Source organism: Lissotriton vulgaris, chromosome 6, assembly GCF_964263255.1.
Source record: "Lissotriton vulgaris chromosome 6, aLisVul1.2, whole genome shotgun sequence".
Classification (NCBI taxonomy): Eukaryota; Metazoa; Chordata; class Amphibia; order Caudata; family Salamandridae; genus Lissotriton; species Lissotriton vulgaris.
The window spans coordinates 1,913,061,465-1,913,081,766 of NC_141694.1; the positions used below are offsets into that span (position 1 = coordinate 1,913,061,465).

General features: G+C 41.5%; 1 protein-coding gene across 1 annotated transcript; it reads right to left on the reverse strand.

Moving 5' to 3' along the window:
- Positions 1-2,306: 2,306 nt before the first annotated feature.
- Positions 2,307-3,281, reverse strand: LOC147709905 (olfactory receptor 2D2-like). The gene has a single exon (XM_086926117.1). It carries the CDS (start codon positions 3,279-3,281, stop codon positions 2,307-2,309), a length of 975 nt encoding a protein of 324 aa, XP_086782243.1.
- Between the last annotated feature and the right edge of the window lie 17,021 nt (positions 3,282-20,302).

Below are 20,302 nucleotides of genomic sequence, written 5' to 3' on the forward strand. Positions count from 1 at the left end.
GTTCCAATCATATTTAAGTTGTGTGACTAGACCCTCGCACAGATATGTTCTTACCAGGCTGAGGTTTGGGCTTGTACATAAGTTAGTGGCTTTTCCATCTCTTAAAATGCATCCAACAGGCCCTTGCCCTTGTGATGGAAAATCTGTTCAGAGCACCATGCACTTTCTTTTGATATGTAACTTTTATATGGATTCGCGGATTGTCTACTTAAAACCTATCTTGATAAAATACGGAGTTTGTACTATTAATGATTCTATGAAACTGCTTTTTAGCATGGATAATTTGGACGTCTGCTTTTTTACTGCTACTTTTTTATACAAATCAATTCATCCAAGACAAAGTTTAATATTTTAATATTATGAGTACAGTTTATACCTATCTCATGTATATTGTTCTCCCTTTTTCCCAAGTGTGTATAATATTATGTGCTTTTATGGTCTTTGTTTTCATATGTACCGAATAAAGCCTATGAATTGAATTGAATTGCCTACTCTTAGAATAAGTAAATGGAATTGATTCAACCAGAGAAGGACCACAGTATTTGGAAAAGGAAATTCGTAATTTGCTAACGTAGGTGCGGAAGAGCCTTTGTTTTAAAATTCGCTAACCTGCCAAAGAACGACAGAAGAAGTGCTGTTCCTAACTTTATATTCCCAATTGATTTGTTGAATACTGGCTGAATTCTCTTATCCAAAGCCGGGTTAATATCTTGTACTATAGACACCTTGTTAACTGAATACAGCTGTGCTTATCCGCACCCCCTGCTTTCGCTCCAAACCCTGAGGGAGAGTACTCACTGCATAAATTGATGACTTTGCATTATTTGAATTTAGTCCAGAGGTACTCCAAATACCCAGACAAGCTATTGGGCTCATTGGTAGAACCACTACAGGTTAGATAAGAGCACTAGAACATTGTCAGCGTACAGAATTGCTCTATTCGACACCCCCTAAAGGCATTAAAACCCCTGCACTTGAGTATCTACTCTCAACCATTCCTCCAATGGTATGAATGCGACAGCAAAGACCAATGGTGTCAATGGGCACCCTTGCCAGGTGCCTGTTTGTTTTGGAAATGTTTTCGCCCCACCCTCACTCTAACCAATATATCTGCATTTAGAATCCTTATATAATCAATTAATATAGGACCAAATATAATCCTCTGTAGTAAGGTGAACAAGTAGTTCTATCCCACTGAGTCAAAAGCTTTCCTGAAACCGGTGAGCAGGGTCAGAGCTGCTCCGCCCGACCTATCTGCCAATGCTAGTGCATTGAGGAGGCTTCCTATATTGTGTCAAGCAGCTCTCCCCGGCAGAATCCCGGACTGGGTTGGTTGGTTTAATGAAAAAATGACTATTTTCGCAAGTAGGTTTTCTAGGGCCTTCAAGACTTCAACATTTAGGATGGAGATTGAGCCGCAGAAAGAGCAGAGGTCTGGGGTAAACCTTCTTGTGAATGACCACTATCTTGGTCACGCACAGATCCAGTGGGATTGGCTGATCTCCAATGATTTCTTTATTGTTATTGTTAATTTTGATTTGTAGAGCGCTTAATACCGGAAGGTCTCTAAGCGCTTATCACGTCCCCAAGTAAGGTTATGGTCTTGGAGACATAGATATTAAAAACTTCTGACAAACGTCCATTGGGTACCGGCGTTTTGCCAGACTATGGCTTGTCAGAGCCTTCAGTAACTCTTTGTAAGTCAGATCATCCTCCAAGCGGTCTTTCTCTGCCTCCATCACCCTCTGCAATGAGAGCTTTTGTTTTGGGAATATAATTTGGTCTAGTAATATGCGAATTGTCTGGTTGTCTCTAAGCCCCCCCTAATTATTGTTTCAGCCTATGAAGATAGTCCTAATGGAGCGAGGGCTGGTTTACCTCCAGGAAGGCTGGAGAAGGATGAGGATTTCCGTGCATTATGATGTCAATGTCTAAATTTGTTTGAAGATCATCAAATACTTGTAGGATTGTCTCCAAAGTTATGTATGTTTAAATGACATCACAAACCCTCCCAAAGGAGACATCTTTAGAAGGAAAACAGGTTTATTTAACAAAACGTAGCACATTCAGTGACGGAACATGCCTAGGAAGACCATCTCTTTCAGTTGTGAATTATTATATGTATAGCCACATGTCCGTTGTAGACAACAACATCTCAAGGGCCCTCAGTGCGGGCATCAGTAAAAATGGTATTCGCAGGAACAGGAAGTTGGAAATTATAAGTTTCAAAATATTTTTGAAGCATTAACCGATAAAGGATATGGTCACATGGACATCCCGCCACCTGTGAGGTCTTCTCTAACAGTTCACACTTTATGGTTCTCTTTTAGTACTCCATCCTTGCATCTTTGCCAGTCCTTGTTTCTGCTGCAAAGTTTCTTCACAGCCTCTTTCACTTCCCTGTTGCGTAGAGTGTATATGAGTGGGTTGAGCGCCGGAGTCACTAAGCCGTAGAAGACAGAGATGACCTTTTCACTGTCCGCTGAGATCATTGACCGGGGGCTCATGTACATGACAATGGTTGTGCCGTAGAAGAGGGTAACCACCATCAGGTGGGAGCCGCAGGTGGAGAAGGCCTGTCTGCCAGATGCTGTCGGCATTCGCAGGATGGTGGCAATGATGTGAAGATACGTGAAGATGATTAAGGACAGAGGAACCAAGAGAACCACTACCCCAACCCCTGAGATCACAGCCTCGATTAGGCGGGTATCGATGCATGCCAAACGTAAGACAGCAGCCACTTCGCAGACCACATGGTTGACCTCATTGTGTCCACAGAAGGGTACAGTTATCGTGAAGGACACATGCACCACAGAGATGAGGAACCCACTGGTCCAAGTAGTGATGCATATTTTGATGCAGGTGACTCTACTCATCAGGCGTTGATAATTCAGGGGGTTGCAGATGGCAAAATAGCGATCCAAAGCCATGACTGCCAGAAGGAAGCACTGGGTCACTCCAAGAGAGAATCCGAGGTACATTTGGGCGACACATCCAGAGTATGTGATGGTGTTCTTTTCCAAGAGGAAGCCCTTCAGGCATATTGGGATATCTGTTGTCAAAAAGCAAAGATCCAAAAATGATAAGTTGCAAAGGAAAAAGTACATGGCAGAGTGAAGCTGGGGATTTGTTTGAACAACTGCAATGATGAGACTGTTTGCAAGTAATGTGATGAGGTAAATTATGAGAAAAACTGGAAATAGCATAACTCTCAGCTGAGGTGAAATAGAAAATCCAGAAAGAATAAATTCAGTCACCAGGCTTTGATTTCCTATCTCCATTGTGTTATCCTCTGGTCACCTATATGGAAAGGGACATTTAACATGACTGTCCATAACATAATATAATTTGGAAGCCACTTGATACAAAATATTGAAATACTGAATATAATGGGTGGTGGTGGGTGTGGAAAGGAGGTCCACGGCTGGCTGTCACAGACCCTGAGGGGCGTGTGCCTCCGTGCAAGGGTATGGGATAAAGTAATAAGAACCACAATAGTACAGCATGACAGTAAATACGTAATGTGCAAACAGTCCGACCAGTGGAAAGTATGAAGCTTAAGCCCACGGCCTGTGTACGAAAACCCCTAGTGAAGTGCTCCACAAAGTGTGGACGCGTGTGTTTTAAATTACTCCCTGTATGTTTCCGGCAACTTCCACTTTATCCATCCAGGATCGCACCCTTTTCTTGAATTACCTTTCCGCTTGCAAGAACACTTTCAGGTTGCTGTCTGGAGAATGCCTGTTAAAGCATTACCCATATGCATCTTGTTCTTTCCTATTGGCACACACATCATTTGGGTCCTTATCAAGAAGGCTCTTACTTTCCTTGGAGTCACCATCATATATGTGACCTCCCCGCTATCCGGACATGGTCCAGCCCTACAAAGAGACCACTTCTACTTCGGAATTCAACGAAAGCTTTTGATATACACACACAGTATGTACCACAGGGTTTCATGACTTTACCCTGCTGGATCCCTTCTGCTTTTACTTACAACGTTTATTCAGGCTCTCTTTTACCCGATGTCTAACCTGAGATGGAGACATACGCTTGATACTCTATGCTTACTGTAGCTAGACCCACGCCGACCTGCCACATCCATAGCTGACCTGCGACCTCTTTCTTGCGCCCAGGTATTTTTCGGGCATAGGAGGCGTTCTTCATTTTTAGATGCCGTAATCCATTGCTTGATTATCCTCCTGCGCTGCCTATCTTCCACACTCCCAACAGTCCCACTTGTCTTTTTAGGTCTCACGCCTAGCGTTGCAGTGCGCAGCACTGCCCGTGCAGCGCGAGACATTTAGTAGGGTAAAAATGGGGTTTCAGAGACTGCCATAGGAATCTCACACGCTTGTGCATGTGCTTTTCCTTTTGTGTCCTGCTATTGGCCTTTGTGTGCATGTTTTGTACCAAGACAGCACGCAATAGGCCAAAGGCGGACACATTGCTCCGCCCATGGCCTATTGGTGTCTATTACGCGCACCAAAGGCCATGTGGTTTCAATTATCGTGCCCAGACACGGGCGCGATATTTGAAAGCACATGTTTTGCTGTGGCGCGCGTGCACCACTGGCGGCGTGAATTTTTTCTTTACAATAGCGATCGCTTTCACTGCGCAGCTGTCTAGGGCTTTCCATCAGGCGCGAGGCTGGTTCTAAGAATTCCACTGTACCTACAGGTAGAAACACACCATACTGCTGCATTTTACAGGGCCTGCGGCACCTTATTCTCATTTTTTCTTCTGTCATATCCCGTTCTCCTGTATCTCCTTCCTCCGTATTGCAGGCTTCCGAAGCCGCCTCCCCTACTGTTCTTACTTTAGTTTCTTTGCAAACCTCTTCCACAGTGCGGCTGCCTCGGCCAGCCTCGGCCCGGCCCAGCTGGTGCTGCTGCTCATCCCCTCCCTCTTGCTCTCGGCTCCCTCGGTACTCCTGTGTCCTGCTGCTGCTCTGATCTTCCTCCCCCTTGCCTCTCTGGCTGCTGCTGCTCGCTCTCCTCCCTCTCCTCTCGCAGACTTCCCTGGTACTGCCACTCGCTCCATTTCCTTAGGCTTGTCAGGCTCTTCCCTCCCCTGCAGCCCATGCAGCACTGCTGCTCCCCTCTCCGGTGTGGGTCGGTTCTCCCGTCTTCTCTCCCTGCAGGTCGGGCTGTCCCGCCTCGCAAGGCTTGGGATGCTCTCTGTGTCCGCACCCTCCTGCCCAAGCTGCTTTCCAGCATAGGATAGCGGTAGGGCACAGCAGGTGCCTCCCGCAGTCTGGTCATGGGGACCATAGAAAGGCGCAAGGACCCGCAGAGTGTGACATCCCTTTACTGACCACCTGTCTCCGCCCCCCCACTACAATTTCCTCACTTTGATGTGTGTGTTTGTGATTTCAGAGTTGTGATATCGTTTTATATTCCCTTGTGCAGATCTAGTGTCTGGGGTGCACCTTAGCTTAGAGAATCCGTTTTTGGAACCAGGATAGAGGGTAGTGCATTAGCATTTGGGCATCATTGCCGCTCATGAAGCCTTTGATAAAGTATATTTAACCAATGTCTCTCCCCTCCCCCCGTCCGAAAGGGCACTCACCCTCCCAAAGGAGTGAAGGAGCGCAAGCTGAGGGGCTGCACCTTCTGCCTCGCGTGAAATAACACAAAGAATCTGTTCCATAGCTGCCTATTGTTATGAAAATAAATCAAACCGGTGTCTCTGCCCATCTGTGCTTATGGAGACCTGGTGAAAGAGGGTCAAAGTGTGTATACGTGAGGAGCAGGCAAACACATGTGTGTGCAAGAATGGGGCAGGGCTCATGCAGCGGCAGGGACTGGGGGTGCTCACAGCCTCGGAGGTGCAGTTTCAGTGCATTGTTGCATTGTTTCTCATTAGAACCTGTCCTGCCCACACCTCTCTTACAGACCCCTTTTTCTTACAGACCAGTCCTACCCAGTGTATTTCAAAATGAATCTGCCCCTTCTACAGACCCCCATTTACAGACCAGTCCTTCCTTACATTTCAAAGGTAAGCTGTCCTCCTCTGTCCCACCACCCCCTTACAGACCAGTCCTGCTTAGTTACTTTCAATTGGGAGCTGCCTTCCTCCTTCTAACAGACATGTTACTCATACCTATCCGGCTTCATTCATTTCAATGCAGGGCTGTAACCCGTCTCTTTTCACAGACCCTCTGAGCATTTAAATGGGGAGTTGACACCAATATATTAGTAAGTATCAGTAAGCAATGAACTATACCTTATTATTAGGTCTCGACTGTAGACAACGCATGCACTGTCTCTAAAAGACATATATAGCACTCGGATTGCGCAACCTTTTGGCTTTGCCAATGCTTGTTGCTCTTGTGTAATGCCACTACTGCTGGGGAAAACACTTAGAAAGACCCATCGCTCCTTTGCCCCCTGTCTTTTGTAAACAGGTGTGTCTCTTGCATGACACAAATGTCCATGTTATGATCTATTCTGCAAGAGTCCAGTTGCACCTTGACGCTTGGGCGATAGGAAATGTTATCCCAATCCTTCACACAGAATTTGAATTTTTTGAAATGTGGTTTGGAAAATGTTAGTTTTTCTTTCATAAAATGTGTTGGCACCTTACAAGTTGATCAGATGACTTGATTGAGGAAGAGTGGAGTTGGTGGTTGTGGGACAGGTTCTCTCAAATGATTTACTTTTGTGTATTGAATTAGTTGAGAGTATAGAAATCTAAAAAAGGGCTATTCAAAAACTTAAAACAAGAAAGAAGTTGCTCAGGGGTGTATTATGGGTCCCGTCTCTTGCTTGTGCGGTACATTATGAAATGAGATAACCTCAAGAAGGGGCCAATGCTGGTGTACGCCTATTTAGTTCTCTTGAGAAATCATGGTCTGCGAAGAAGCGTAACTTAAATAAAATTCAAACTCTCAGGTTCACTGAAATCAATATTATTGTGGGCAATAGGCCCGCTGCATTTCACCAGAGGAACAAGTTTGCAATTGGGATTTGTACCAGCCGCCTATTATAAGAGTGCCACAATTCTTGTTTCACAGGCATTTAGTTGAACCAGAATATGACAGGAATTCCCCCTAGGATGCAGCAGAGTACCTTTGTAACAGTGAAGGTAGGGGCTTCATATATTTATAAACCCTGAGTAACAATACGCAGTCAAAGCTGAAATCCCAACAGTTTAATATAGAGTTGCTATTTTGGAGCCGAATGAAGCAAAGTTGAGACTACAGTTTGTAAGTTTTTAACCATCCGAAAAAGGTGCTTCCAAAGCGGCAGGAGGTTTGACCTCGGTACAGTATCTGTAACTAAAAGTTCTGAAATCTTATCAAGAGATTAAACATCCTTGGTTAAGCTTCTGCAGACTGTTTTTTTTATTAATATGGAGCAGTGCCAGGTCATTAAGAATCATCATAGCTTCAAAACATTATTAAAGTTTGAGCTATTGATGTTGCATTATTTAGCAATGCTAATAGCTCGAACTTTAACAATGCAAGACCTATCGCATTGCAAATACTTGTTTAAACTTAGTTTTAACCAACCCAGGCCACAAGTTTTGCAGACAGACGCCCCATGCACACGGCCATCACAATTGTGTCGCATCTCCGCCACCCCTGGCTTCTTTTAGCTCATTAACTGCACCACACGCACATGATTCCACCCCTCCCTTCTGCCCCATGTAGTTTTTGGGCGCTGGATGCGTCCTCTACGTGTAGACGCCCTACACCAAGGCTTACTATAACCGCTTGCTCCGCCCACCCGTGTCACGCCTAGCAACACCGCTTGCCTTTCGAGACCTCGTTTGCTACAACTCTGGATTTCGATTGCATCTAGAGGCTGCATGCACACGGACTTTACTGGTTGCCCCTTCCCTGCTACCCCTGGCATCTACTCAAGTCCGTTAACCTCAATACACACAGGAGACCCCATTTGCAGATACTCACCAAACTCCTGCCCTACTATATTCCTCATGGACTCTAGCTGCGCTACACACGCGGTGTCCCAATATTTCCTATAATTACCTCACACATTAGCTGTCACTCACTCATTGTTTGGCATGCTGGAACTGTTAGCTTGGGTGACCGTACTCAAAACTTGCTTGCTTTCACACGCAGTTGTATTATCATGTGTGTAGCATTTACATATACTGGTCTTTGTCATTTTGTGTGTGCTTTATGTTAGTGATTAAGTGGTTGTGTGTCATTTTTTTGTATAAGCGCTGACCCCACATGTGGTGCGCACTTCCTTTTTGGTTTCTGTTTCATGTGGTTTTTAATGCACCTCTTTTAAGAACTGTGTGGTTTTAATATTGTCATGGAGTTTGGTCTTGTGCCTGTGTGTTTATATATGTATATCTATACTATGTTACACCTCTTTTCAGCCCTGACGAAGTTCAATCTTTTTGAACGAAACACGTTGGCCGAGGCCTATTGCACCTCATTGTTGGATTACCCAATAAAGAACATTTTCCAAAAAAAGAAAAAAGACCGTTAGTTGTTGCTGGAACCGTTAATTGGGGTTGTGCACCACTCCATTTGTTCACAATCTCTATATATCTGCTTGGCAGTTGGCATCATTCAACAGCAGGTGCAGGAGCAGTTTGTGCACACCAAATTGTGACTTCAGCATTGTCAACAATGGGACGTAGCTAAGAGGTCAGCCACTGGAGTCCGCTGTTGATCTTCGCCCTCATTTGCAAGCCAGAGGTCTTACAATAAGTGAACAAGAAAATAAGAATCCAGCTGAACACACACTAAGTTTTCTTAGACTGTACATTGGACAATGTTGAGGGGCTGTTATCAATCATCTGGGGTCCTTAATGGGCAAGCGGCTTGAGCCACACAGTGCTGACAGCAGCCTGCAGGAATCCTGCCTGTTTACAGGGAACAGAGAGCTAGCGCATAATATTTAGTTTTATGTGATAAAAGAGATTGGATTTTTCAGTTTTCAAAGTCACTAATTAGCATAATGATGACATCACTGGAAATGGGATCACGTAACTCATTGCTCACCAATAGATTTTCTGAAAATCCCATGACGTATTAGGCTCCTGATCAGGTGAAATGATTGTCTGGCTTCTGGGCTAGCTGACATCATAAAATGAATATATCATGACAAGGACTCAAGACTGTGACCCAACACACTGTCCACAGCGACTTCATGAAGCAGATGCGGGTAAGGTCGCTGTTTTTATTCAGATGCTTGCAGGTGATCCCTTCATACTCATGGACCTGGTTATGATCTCTTAACCATGTTGGCTCGCAAACCTATCCTATATGCCAGTTCATGAGGCACACCAATGGCTGGACTTTGATGCTCACTGACTGGAGCTGGCGCTGTTTTTATTGGATGAAATTCAATGGTGAATGCTGAAGTATTCTTGATAAGAATGAAGGACAAGGATTGCCGTTCAAATCTTTATATAAAAAATTAATAGCCAATTACATAAAACATGCTATCAGTAAATTTATCAGCAAAGCACACAAGTCAAAGGTACAATAGAACTCAGTACAGTTCTAAGTGAAATCCGGCATAGGTTCACCTTCTACAGGTAGCGACACAGGATCCCCTGAATTCAGAGATCTACATGCGCTTTTACAGGACTTCATAGAAAGACATTGATACAATCAACACAAATACATGGTTCTCAGGATAAGCGCCTATAGAAAAGGAGCAAGAAGAAACATTTTACTACAGAATACATTTGAAGATTCTCTCACTGTAGTAATACATTGGATTTTAGTTTTTCTCGCAGTTTACTGGAGCAACTCAATTGATACATTGTATAGCAATATCCTGGGACAGTTCAAATGTCTTTGGTTTGGTTCAGTGACTCTGGGAATACTCTGTCTTTAATAGCGTGGACAATACTTTATTTAGAACACGAAAAAGCAGTATACATCACATGATATATTGTGACGTCGGTGCAAGAAGAGGGACACTGTAAGTTAGGGTACATTCAATTTATCATGCTTTTAATATGAAAGAAGAAAAAAAACCTCCTACCATACCCCCTCTGATGATTTCTAAATCATCACTAAATTCTTTTATGATAAGACGTCATTCATTCAGTTTGAGTTCTTCTTTTTGGATTCTCTCAGATCCTTTGTGGTGTGCTAGAGTTCACTCTGCATTTCTTCAACCTTTACTTCCAGCCTCTTTCTTTTTTTCCTCTTATTGTTGACATCTTCTTATACCTACAATCCTTACCATCCTGTGATGAAATTCCTTTGGAAGACTTTATGGAAATAATTACACATGCATTGCCAATAAATATAACATAAAGAAGGCTTAAAAGCAATTTCAGAATGTCTCCATTAAGATTACCAAGCCATTACCTTATCTTAGCAAAACCCTTCCCAGTGTATCCGAATAAAGATCCTAACCCTGTCCAGGCACCTGCCTTTTCCAGCTCAGTTAGTTCATGTTTGATGTTCATAATTTTAGTAGTATAGCCTTTAAGCTGTTTCTCTACGCACAGTATGTAAGAGCAGCGTTCCCGAGCGTGACTGGCTCTTCAAACTCCGCTGTTCCTTTGTTAGGAGTAAATCCAACACAAGGCAATTTTGCATTATTATGGCTCTCATTGCTAAAAATTCTTTATTTATCACTGCTAAAGCATCTGCGGTGTGTGGAAAAGGTGGTTGGCAAAAAACTACGAATCCGCCGCTGCCTTCGCAAAGTTTACCGGCACCTGATGCCCACCCCTATTTCTAATGCACACTTTAAGAGCAAACTATGACGATAACTCACTCGGCAAACCCACTGTCAGATTACAACACTCAGCTGATACCCCAGGATATCACTCCACCCTGCTCAACTCTGATCATCAATTGAGTGCAAAACACCGTCTCTTTGTAGGTTTTTCGTTTTTGTGACAAATGCAATAATATGTTAAAAACATTTGAAACAAGCCTATGTTCTCAAAACCAGAATAGTTTTGGCTCCTGCGGTATCTGAGCAGGAAATCACCAGCTAAGCATTGACAACAGACAACATGAGTCAGGAATACAAAAAGATGCTGCGAGCAAGAGCAGCAACAAGTCGCAACAACAAAACTGAAAGAAAGTTTCCCAAACTACTTCCGGCTAGCAGGGCAACACAAACAAAATCTGTTGGCAGACAACAGTCCTCCTAATACAAGCCTTCTGACTCCCTCTTGACATAAGTATTAATTCATGTTTGTTAGAAACTGGGATAGAGAACATTACCTTAGGATAGGCAGCCATTATACAGAGCTGGTCAACCAAGGATTCATGACTACAACTCCCATGACCCTGAAGGACTACAACTCCCATGACCCTGAAGGACTACAACTCCCATGAACCTGAAGGACTACAACTCCCATGACCCTGAATGACTACAACTCCCATGACCCTGAATGACTACAACTCCCATGACCCTGAATGACTACAACTCCCATGACCCTGAAGGACTACAACTCCCATGACCCTGAATGACTACAACTCCCATGACCCTGAAGGACTACAACTCCCATGACCCTGAATGACTACAACTCCCATGACCCTGAATGACTACAACTCCCATGACCCTGAATGACTACAACTCCCATGACCCTGAAGGACTACAACTCCCATGACCCTGAATGACTACAACTCCCATGACCCTGAAGGACTACAACTCCCATGACCCCGAAGGACTACAACTCCCATGACCCTGTCTGACTACAACTCCCAGATCCCATACATTCCACCCCCACATTTAACACACTAGTGGTGTGGTTTCTGCCTGGGCTCCTTTCGGATCTAAAATGCAACATTGTAAACCCTCTGGAAGGAAGTATTTGTAGTGTTTTTTTATCTATTGTCCCACCGCAGTTCATTACAGATTGAACAGGAATCAATGTGCAAGTTACTCACACATTCTAAACTTTTAAGAAGGAAGCATTTTGGTGCCAAAGTTTTGGTTTTAATTTCCATTAATTACAGGAGAAGGGACGTCGGCAGAGGAGTACCAAGGGATCGCAGTCTCACATAACCGACTGAGCATTGAAATTCTGGATAGGTGGAGACCTGAATTGTCCATTGTGCCATGGGATTGCCCCTGTCCCCCCGCAGCCTGGGCTGTCTGTTGTTATTTCTCCGTCATGGGGTGGGCTCACTCCGGCCCCAGGGCTGCAGACAGGAGTGCTGGAAGGGCACTGGCAAGACCCCTGGAGATCCCAATGTGGCCGGAGGAAAGGGGATCTACAGTAGTTTGGAAGGAACTCAGCCATGTCCTGGAGTCGCTGCCTAACAGGACCATCACTCCGTGAGTAGCATCCACCCATACTGCTATAGACTCCAGTAGGATTCTTTCTGGGGCCATGGAAAAGAAGTTCTCCAGTGGCATACAGAGAGAAAAATAGTCTGTTTAAGATAGACTGAGGGGACAAATAGCATGTGGGATTTGGGTGAAAGAAAGCATGGGTACTTTTAGGTATACTGATGGAAGTCTATGCCGTACTCAGAAGGGAATTCCGCCCAACTGTGATTTCTTCCCAAGCCTAATCTTCACACATATGTGAGGAAGTAAAAATAGTTTATTTCCTTCAGGTTCAATCGAGTACAGGAAAAAGTCTCATCCACCTCTGAGACCACCTTCTAGCTCTCCCTTTCACAGGATGCACATTCTAGATCCCTTAATAAGGTCTCCAAGCCAACATATAGAATCCTATAATATTCTGCCATCTTAAAGTTATACTTACAGCTATACCACACATCTTCACTTCATAAAAAAACAAAAAGCATTGTAAATGTTATAATTGCACATTATACATAATCTCTCATGAAACGAGGTTTCAGTGTCATCCTTCCACTTTTCCTACACTTCTTCTCCTAGTTCATTTCTCTCTTTTCCATATCCTTTCGGATATTCCTCTCATCTACCACACCACATTGAAATACCCTTATTCAACTTACATTCCATAGTTGGTTTCCTCCAATTTTACTACATTTCAGAACAATTTGACCACTCTAAGGGGATTTGAATACTAGACTTTACTACTAGCATTAGGTTTCTTTACTCTCCCAGGACCACTCACTGTTACTGAAGTTGAACCCCCCAGATGTTATAAAATAAAAAATCTCTTTCCTTCTTTCCATTCTCTCTTTTTGTTTCTTTATCCCCTCATCATGTTCCACTCTAACACCTACTTCTTTTTTATTCATCCATGATGGACACATCAGGGTATTCAGCTTTCTACCTCTGAATAACTCAAAAGGTACCTTCCCTGTGACTGAATGTCATGTCAAACAATGCACCTCCACCCTTTCCTGAATCCCTTTCTTCCAATCCTTCGTATGAATCATAGCCATTTGAATAGATTCCTTTAACATCCTGTTAAATATTTCTACAATACTATTTGATTCAGGATGGGGAAGTGATCATTTCCTATATTGTATTCCCTTTATTGTTTAGAAATTCTTCTATTCAATTGGAGACCAGGTGCACCCCATTGTTTGTAAGAATACATCCCAAAAATCCTTACCTTGCTATTAAGAAATTCAACACATTACTTGTTTATATTTCATGTGAAAAACACATTTCTGACCATCTTGAATATCTATCAATTAATATCATCACATAAGTCTGACCAGTTCCCCTTTACACTGGCCCCAATATTTCTACCAAAACTTCCTATCAGGCTTCCTCTGGATAATTCCTCACCACCATATGTTGTACTCTTGTTTTATATATTTTGTCACCTGACATATCTTCTGGGCATTCACAAATCTTTCTCTCTGAATATCAAGACCAGGCCACCAAAAATGTTTGGTCTTGCTTATGCCTTGATGACCCTTATGAACCAGTTCTCCCAAACATTCTCCAACACACATCAAAGGAATGAGCCTTGTACCTCTCCTCAACAGATCCTGCTGAACAGACAATTCATATCTCATATTCCATTAATTCACACATCTTGCATTTTTACCTTATATTTTACTTTTGCCCATTCTCAATTATATCCATAACTTCTTGTAGAACCACCTCATCTTTAACAAATACCTTCCACTCTTCTTCACTAATAGTTCCCTCTTGGACCTCACATACATTGAAATTATCAAGAGCCCATTCTTCCTTTTCTTTCTCTTCCTCCTGAGCTTCCATGTCCAAACAATACAGACAGTCTGCCACTCTGTTTTTGTAACTTCAGGAATATACTCAAATTTGAAATCGAAATCTTGTAGTGCGGTGATTCACCTACAAACTTTGATGGATATTGCATCTATCCTTTTTTTCTATTACAGAGTACCCATTTTTTGGTCCTACTAACCGCCTTGTGATAAACATGACAGTTCTTTCTTTGTCATCTTTTCCTTATTTCATCGCCACACCTAATACTTTTGAACTGGCATCTGTTAACAAGACTGAACTCTCTGATGGGTCAACATTTTGCAAAGGTTGAGCTACTAATAATGCATTGTTTGTCTACAAATTCACTGGTACACTCTGTTGCCCACAAATATTTTACTCCTTTTTTAAGAACCCACCTAAATAGTTTGTATGACTAGCAAAACTGAAATGAATTTATTATAATACTCTTCCATTCCCAAAATGGTTATCAATTCCTCCTTGTTTTCAGGAATTGGTACATTCTGAATGTTTTTCTTCCTTTTAAGTAAGACCCCTCTCTCTAAATCTTTCTAAAACTTTTCTCAAACACTAATCATGTTCTTCTTTTGCCCATCCAAAAATAAGCACATCATTGTGATACATTTTAATATTTGCAGGCCAAAGGGCATTCTTGTAAACCTATACAGAACAAAAGGCATGATAAATGAAGTCAAATTCACGAAGTCTTCATCCAGCCTAATCTGGTGATAGACAGATCATAAATCCAGGGAAGATAATTACTGCGCCTTTAAGTTGTATCAACATTTCTGTTATATTGGAAAGTGGGTGTCTATTGATGACTACCACCTTAGTTAATCTCCATAAATCAATGCATAATCTCACCTCTCCTGATGAGTTCCATGCTAGAACCATAGGAGCTACCCTCTCATTTGATTCCACTGTCTCTATTATTCCCTCTTTTTTGAGATTGTGAATTCGATTTGCCATTAGGTATCTTATGGCTAGTGGGACTTCCCTTATTTTACTCACCCGATAAGTGATATTATTTTTCAATACAATTTAATGTGAATAATTTGTCAAACAACCCAATTTCTCTGTAAATACTTCATAAAATCCAAAATGCATAACACAGGACATCATTATCACTTACACACTTTCCCAAATCTGTATCCACACTGTCCTTTGCAGAACTTGCTGAATCTATGCTGTGCAACTCAATTTTCTTCAAAACAATTGGCTGATCAGTATTAGGATCCAACATCACCTTAAATCCTTCTGATGAAACCAACTGATGATGCTGTCTACAGTTGAAATGTAAAGTTTTCCTTCTGCTAACCTCCCTTTGTATTCCATTTCCCCTATAAAGTATCCATCAGTTTGATTTATTGCCCTCCATATGCTAGTTGAATACCATCAGGCTTGAACACTTTCACTTTATTTACCAGCTTCTCTATATAGAACGTCTTTGGAATCAATGAGATCCTGGCTCCTGAGTCGAACCACAATCCTACTGCAGAACCATTAATATTGTTCAAATCAATGGGTCTATTCTTGTTCTGATGTCCTACTTGCACAATTATTTCTCCACAAAACAATTCATTATGTTTAGATTCATCCTCCACATTCACTTCTTTCACGTTCTTCAAATTAGCTTGAGACCTAGACTATTGCAAAAATGTCCTAGCTTTCCACACACCCTGCAGGTGACTGCCCATGGTGGACAGGTTTGGTCATTAACCCAATGTCCCTGTGCACAACAATAAAAACAATTCCCTTTGAGTTTTTTCTTTTGTTTATCAACACCTTTGTTCTTACTATACTTTTTTGTACCTGAGTGCATGAGTTTGTTTTTACGTGCACTTTGAGGTATATTTACAAGAAAATGATGGTGCGTGGAGCTGTGTCAAATTTTGCAGCCCCATGCTAGGCCATTTGCAAAACTCAGGGATGCACAATATTTACAATATGGCCCACCTTTGTGTTTTCCCTATCCCTGCTGCTAAAAATTGCTGCCTCACGCCAATGCAGGGTGTGTTACCGCTACAACGCATCTTTTACAACGTAATGCTGTTACAACGCAGCTATTACATCGCAAAAACCATTACAATGCATGCCATTACAACGCATGGCATTACATAGCAGATGCTATTACAACGCATACCATTACATCGTAAGTATTGGTAAGTATTTAATTTTTTTTAAATTTTATTTAATATTTTATAATTGATTTAATTATTATTAATTATTTAAAAATATTTATTTCGTTTTTAAATATTATAAATTAAATTTATTAATTTAAGTATTTTTTAAAATAAGTATGAGTATAGGAGTATATGTTTTGGGGTACTGATGTATATGTTTTGGGGTGTTTGGGTATTTTTAGGTTTTAGGGCAGTGTTTGGGTTTTGGGGTACAGGGGTGTTTTTAGGTTTTAGGGCAGGGTTTGGGTTTTGGGGTACAGGGGTGTTTTTAGGTTTTAGGGCAGTGTTTGGGTTTTGGGGTACAGGGGTGTTTTTAGGTTTTAGGGCAGGGTTTGGGTTTTGGGGTTCAGGGGTGTTTTTAGGTTTTAGGGCAGTGTTTGGGTTTTGGGGTACAGGGGTGTTTTTAGGTTTTAGGGCAGTGTTTGGGTTTTGGGGTACAGGGGTGTTTTTAGGTTTTAGGGCAGTGTTTGGGTTTTGGGGTACAGGGGTGTTTTTAGGTTTTAGGGCAGTGTTTGGGTTTTGGGGTACAGGGGTGTTTTTAGGTTTTAGGGCAGTGTTTGGGTTTTGGGGTACAGGGGTGTTTTTAGGTTTTAGGGCAGTGTTTGGGTTTTGGGGTACAGGGGTGTTTTTAGGTTTTAGGACAGTGTTTGGGTTTTGGGGTACAGGGGTGTTTTTAGGTTTTAGGGCAGGGTTTGGGTTTTGGGGTACAGGGGTGTTTTTAGGTTTTAGGGCAGGGTTTGGGTTTTGGGGTACAGGGGTGTTTTTAGGTTTTAGGGCAGGGTTTGGGTTTTGGGGTACAGGGGTGTTTTTTGGTTTTAGGGCTGGGTTTGGGTTTTGGGGTACAGGGGTGTTTTTAGGTTTTAGGGCAGGGTTTGGGTTTTGGGGTACAGGGGTGTTTTTAGGTTTTAGGGCAGGGTTTGGGTTTTGGGGTACAGGGGTGTTTTTTGGTTTTAGGGCTGGGTTTGTTTTTTGGGGTACAGGGGTATTACGACTTTATATAAATTAAATTAATTAAATTAATTTTATTTAATTTAATTAAAATAATAACTATATTTACAATTATTAATTTAATTGTTTTATTAAACGATTATAATTAAATTATATTATTTAAAAATGTTTAATTAATTTAATTCTTTTAATTTTATTTAATATAATTATATTATGTATTATTTATAACTTAATTAAATTATAATTATATTTATTGTAATTAATTACATTATATTTTTTTCTATTTATAAATTTTTTATATATCATTAATTATATTATTTTAAATATATTAAATTAATATCAATTTTAATATTAATTAAATTACTATAATTAAATTAATTACTGTTTTAAAAATGTTATATTATTTTTATTATTTTAAATTAATTTAATTAACTTTATTACATTTTTTTAAAAAAAGATATACTTACCTATACTTACGATGTAATGCCATGCGTTGTAAAAGTATCTGCTATGTAATGCCATGCGTTGTAATGGCATGCATTGTAATGGTATTTGCGATGTAAAAATCGCATTGTAACGGAACGCGTTGTAATACATCGCGTTGTACTGACACCAATCCTGCAGGGTGTGTTACCGCTACAACGCCAATCCCAATGCAGACATCCTTGCACCATAGTGCAAGGTTGCCTGCATTGCAGGAAATAATTGAAGTGCAGGAAGGGACACAGTCCTGCACATTAACAATCAAATATTTCATTTTGCTCTTTCTTTGTATTCTGCAGAATGCAGCATGCATAAAAAAGAAAAAACAAGGAGAAAAAAAGTATTTCTCCTTGTTACGCCATTCTAGTGCCTGCTATTGCACAGCATTAGTTTTTGGGGCTGCTTAAGATTTACACCTCCTTGTATTTCTGGAGCAGGATCAAAAAGCAATGGGTGTTGTGGTGGAACGCCCACAGTACCACCCATAGCACGGCCCTTTCATGCAGATATCTGTGTGAAAGGGTACCATATTTACAGAGCGCCGTTAAGCCACAAAAAATGCCTTAATGCCACTTTGTAAATATTGTGCAGGGCATTGCGCTACCGAAAAGTCAAAAAAAGTTTCATTCATGTGGCGCAATCCCCACCACACATGCTAACGAATACTAATTATTGTTTGCAATCAATAAAACCTGATCTAATTTAGGGTCCTTCTGCCATAGTACAGTACTGACCGGTTCAATGTTAAATTCTTGCACGGATGCGCTCAACAACAGGACCTTCAAATTTACATGATGATCCCAGTTTACATAGATCAGTAATAACATGTTCAACTGATTCCCTTCTGCCAAAATAGTACTGTTCTAATATTGTACTAACTTTAGGTAGATAATGCTTATCCGATTTCTTCAGACACACATCAAACTCCTTTAGATCTTCTGTTTTAATATTTGTTAGGTTAGGCAGATGTTCAAAAACTTCTTGTCCTTCAGGACCAAGACAATTTGACAGTACAGCAGTTTTCCTCTCTGTACTCAGTGTGGTCTCACACACCCTGACATAATGTGAAAACACCTTTTGGCACTTTACACATTGGATCCTTGGTTCACGTGGGGTAGTAAGAAAGAATGACGGAGGATTCATATCTTAATATGAATATTTTATATTAAATATTGATATTTTATTAAGTATCCACTTAAAAAAGAAATTCCAACAGCTTTTTTTTAACTCATCAACTACAAACAGAAGACACTAAAATAATAACTCAAATTATTAATATAACTGGTAACACCGATATTCAATATAATATCCGATAACTGCCCAAAATCCCTCCAGTGCTAGATGCAAAGCCTGAGTACCTGTTAAATATATAAATATGAATATATGAGCTGGTGAGTGTATCACAGTGGACACACTCAAAATGAAGGAGTTTACTCTGAAGACTTCAATGGAACACTTGTGTACGCTCCTTTGTTCAGTACTTGAAAAACCACAACAATATGATGAGTGTATCACCGTAAATCTCTGGTGAGTGTGTCACAGTTGACCCACTCTAAAAGAGCTGCTAGTCATCAGTACACAAGGAACACGTTTCCAAGATGGCTCGCTCATGCCTCCACTCTGCGTCTCTTAACTTTGCCAGGTACACGTGGCTAAAACGACTTGCTCTACTGTACTCTGTTGCTCCTTGCTTCACTGCTAAATGTTGCCAATTACATGTTGCTATGGAAACCCGCATGCAGTTTCACTTCCTCATTTGATGTTGGCACTCAGAAGCTCTCCTTGAGAGTGCGCTGACCAGTGAGATCACAGCGGGCGCTTGCAAAGACATGTGTGAAGGTTCCAAAGCACTCCCTGAAGCGTTCCTGAATAGGAAATGTAACCACCTGTGATTTGAGTACTTTTAAATTAAATTGCATGCAGTACCTTCAGTGATGTGTCGATAAAAATCAGCAAAGTCAGCCAACATAGCTCATAGAAGCACACTTCTCTTGAATCTTGCAAGCAGTGTACTTGGATGTTTAGACGGTTCCCTTGAGTGTATATAATATCCTTAAAGATGAGTTATTGCTAACAATGCAGGTTGTTTCAGTTTGCCGCCAATACGGTCCTTACACATATGGTTTTCACACATGTGATGAAGCAAAAATAGTTTATTTCCTTCAAGTTCAGTTCAGTACAGGAAAAGTCCCATCCACCTCTGAGACCCCCTTCTAACGCTCCCTTTCACAGGATGCCCATTCTAGATATCTCAACATATTCTCCATGACAACATATTTAATTTAGGAACCTTCAGGCAAGCCATGGGGGTGTATATAAATTGCTGGAAGCCCTCTCTAGCCTGTTGGACTCACACATTGGGAACCAGTCATGATTTGGTCTGGATTGTAACTGCACTCCAGCTTCCAATGCCCCACCCTGTTACAAATGTGACATTGAGTGACTTTCTTTATACTGGCTCCTAACATATTACCCTGACCTCTCCCCTACCCAGGATCATTCGCACTGAAGTTCATGGAGGCTCCATTCCAAAACTGGTGTTTAACTTGGGTCATTAAGGCCCTTAGCCCCTCCATTCTGTGCCAAACGACTAATGCTTCTCCTTCAGCCCCTTCCAGT

Bases quoted from the DNA above. Each gene is read 5' to 3' on its own strand.
- LOC147709905 (XM_086926117.1), bottom strand. From the start codon at position 3,281: ATGGAGATAGGAAATCAAAGCCTGGTGACTGAATTTATTCTTTCTGGA.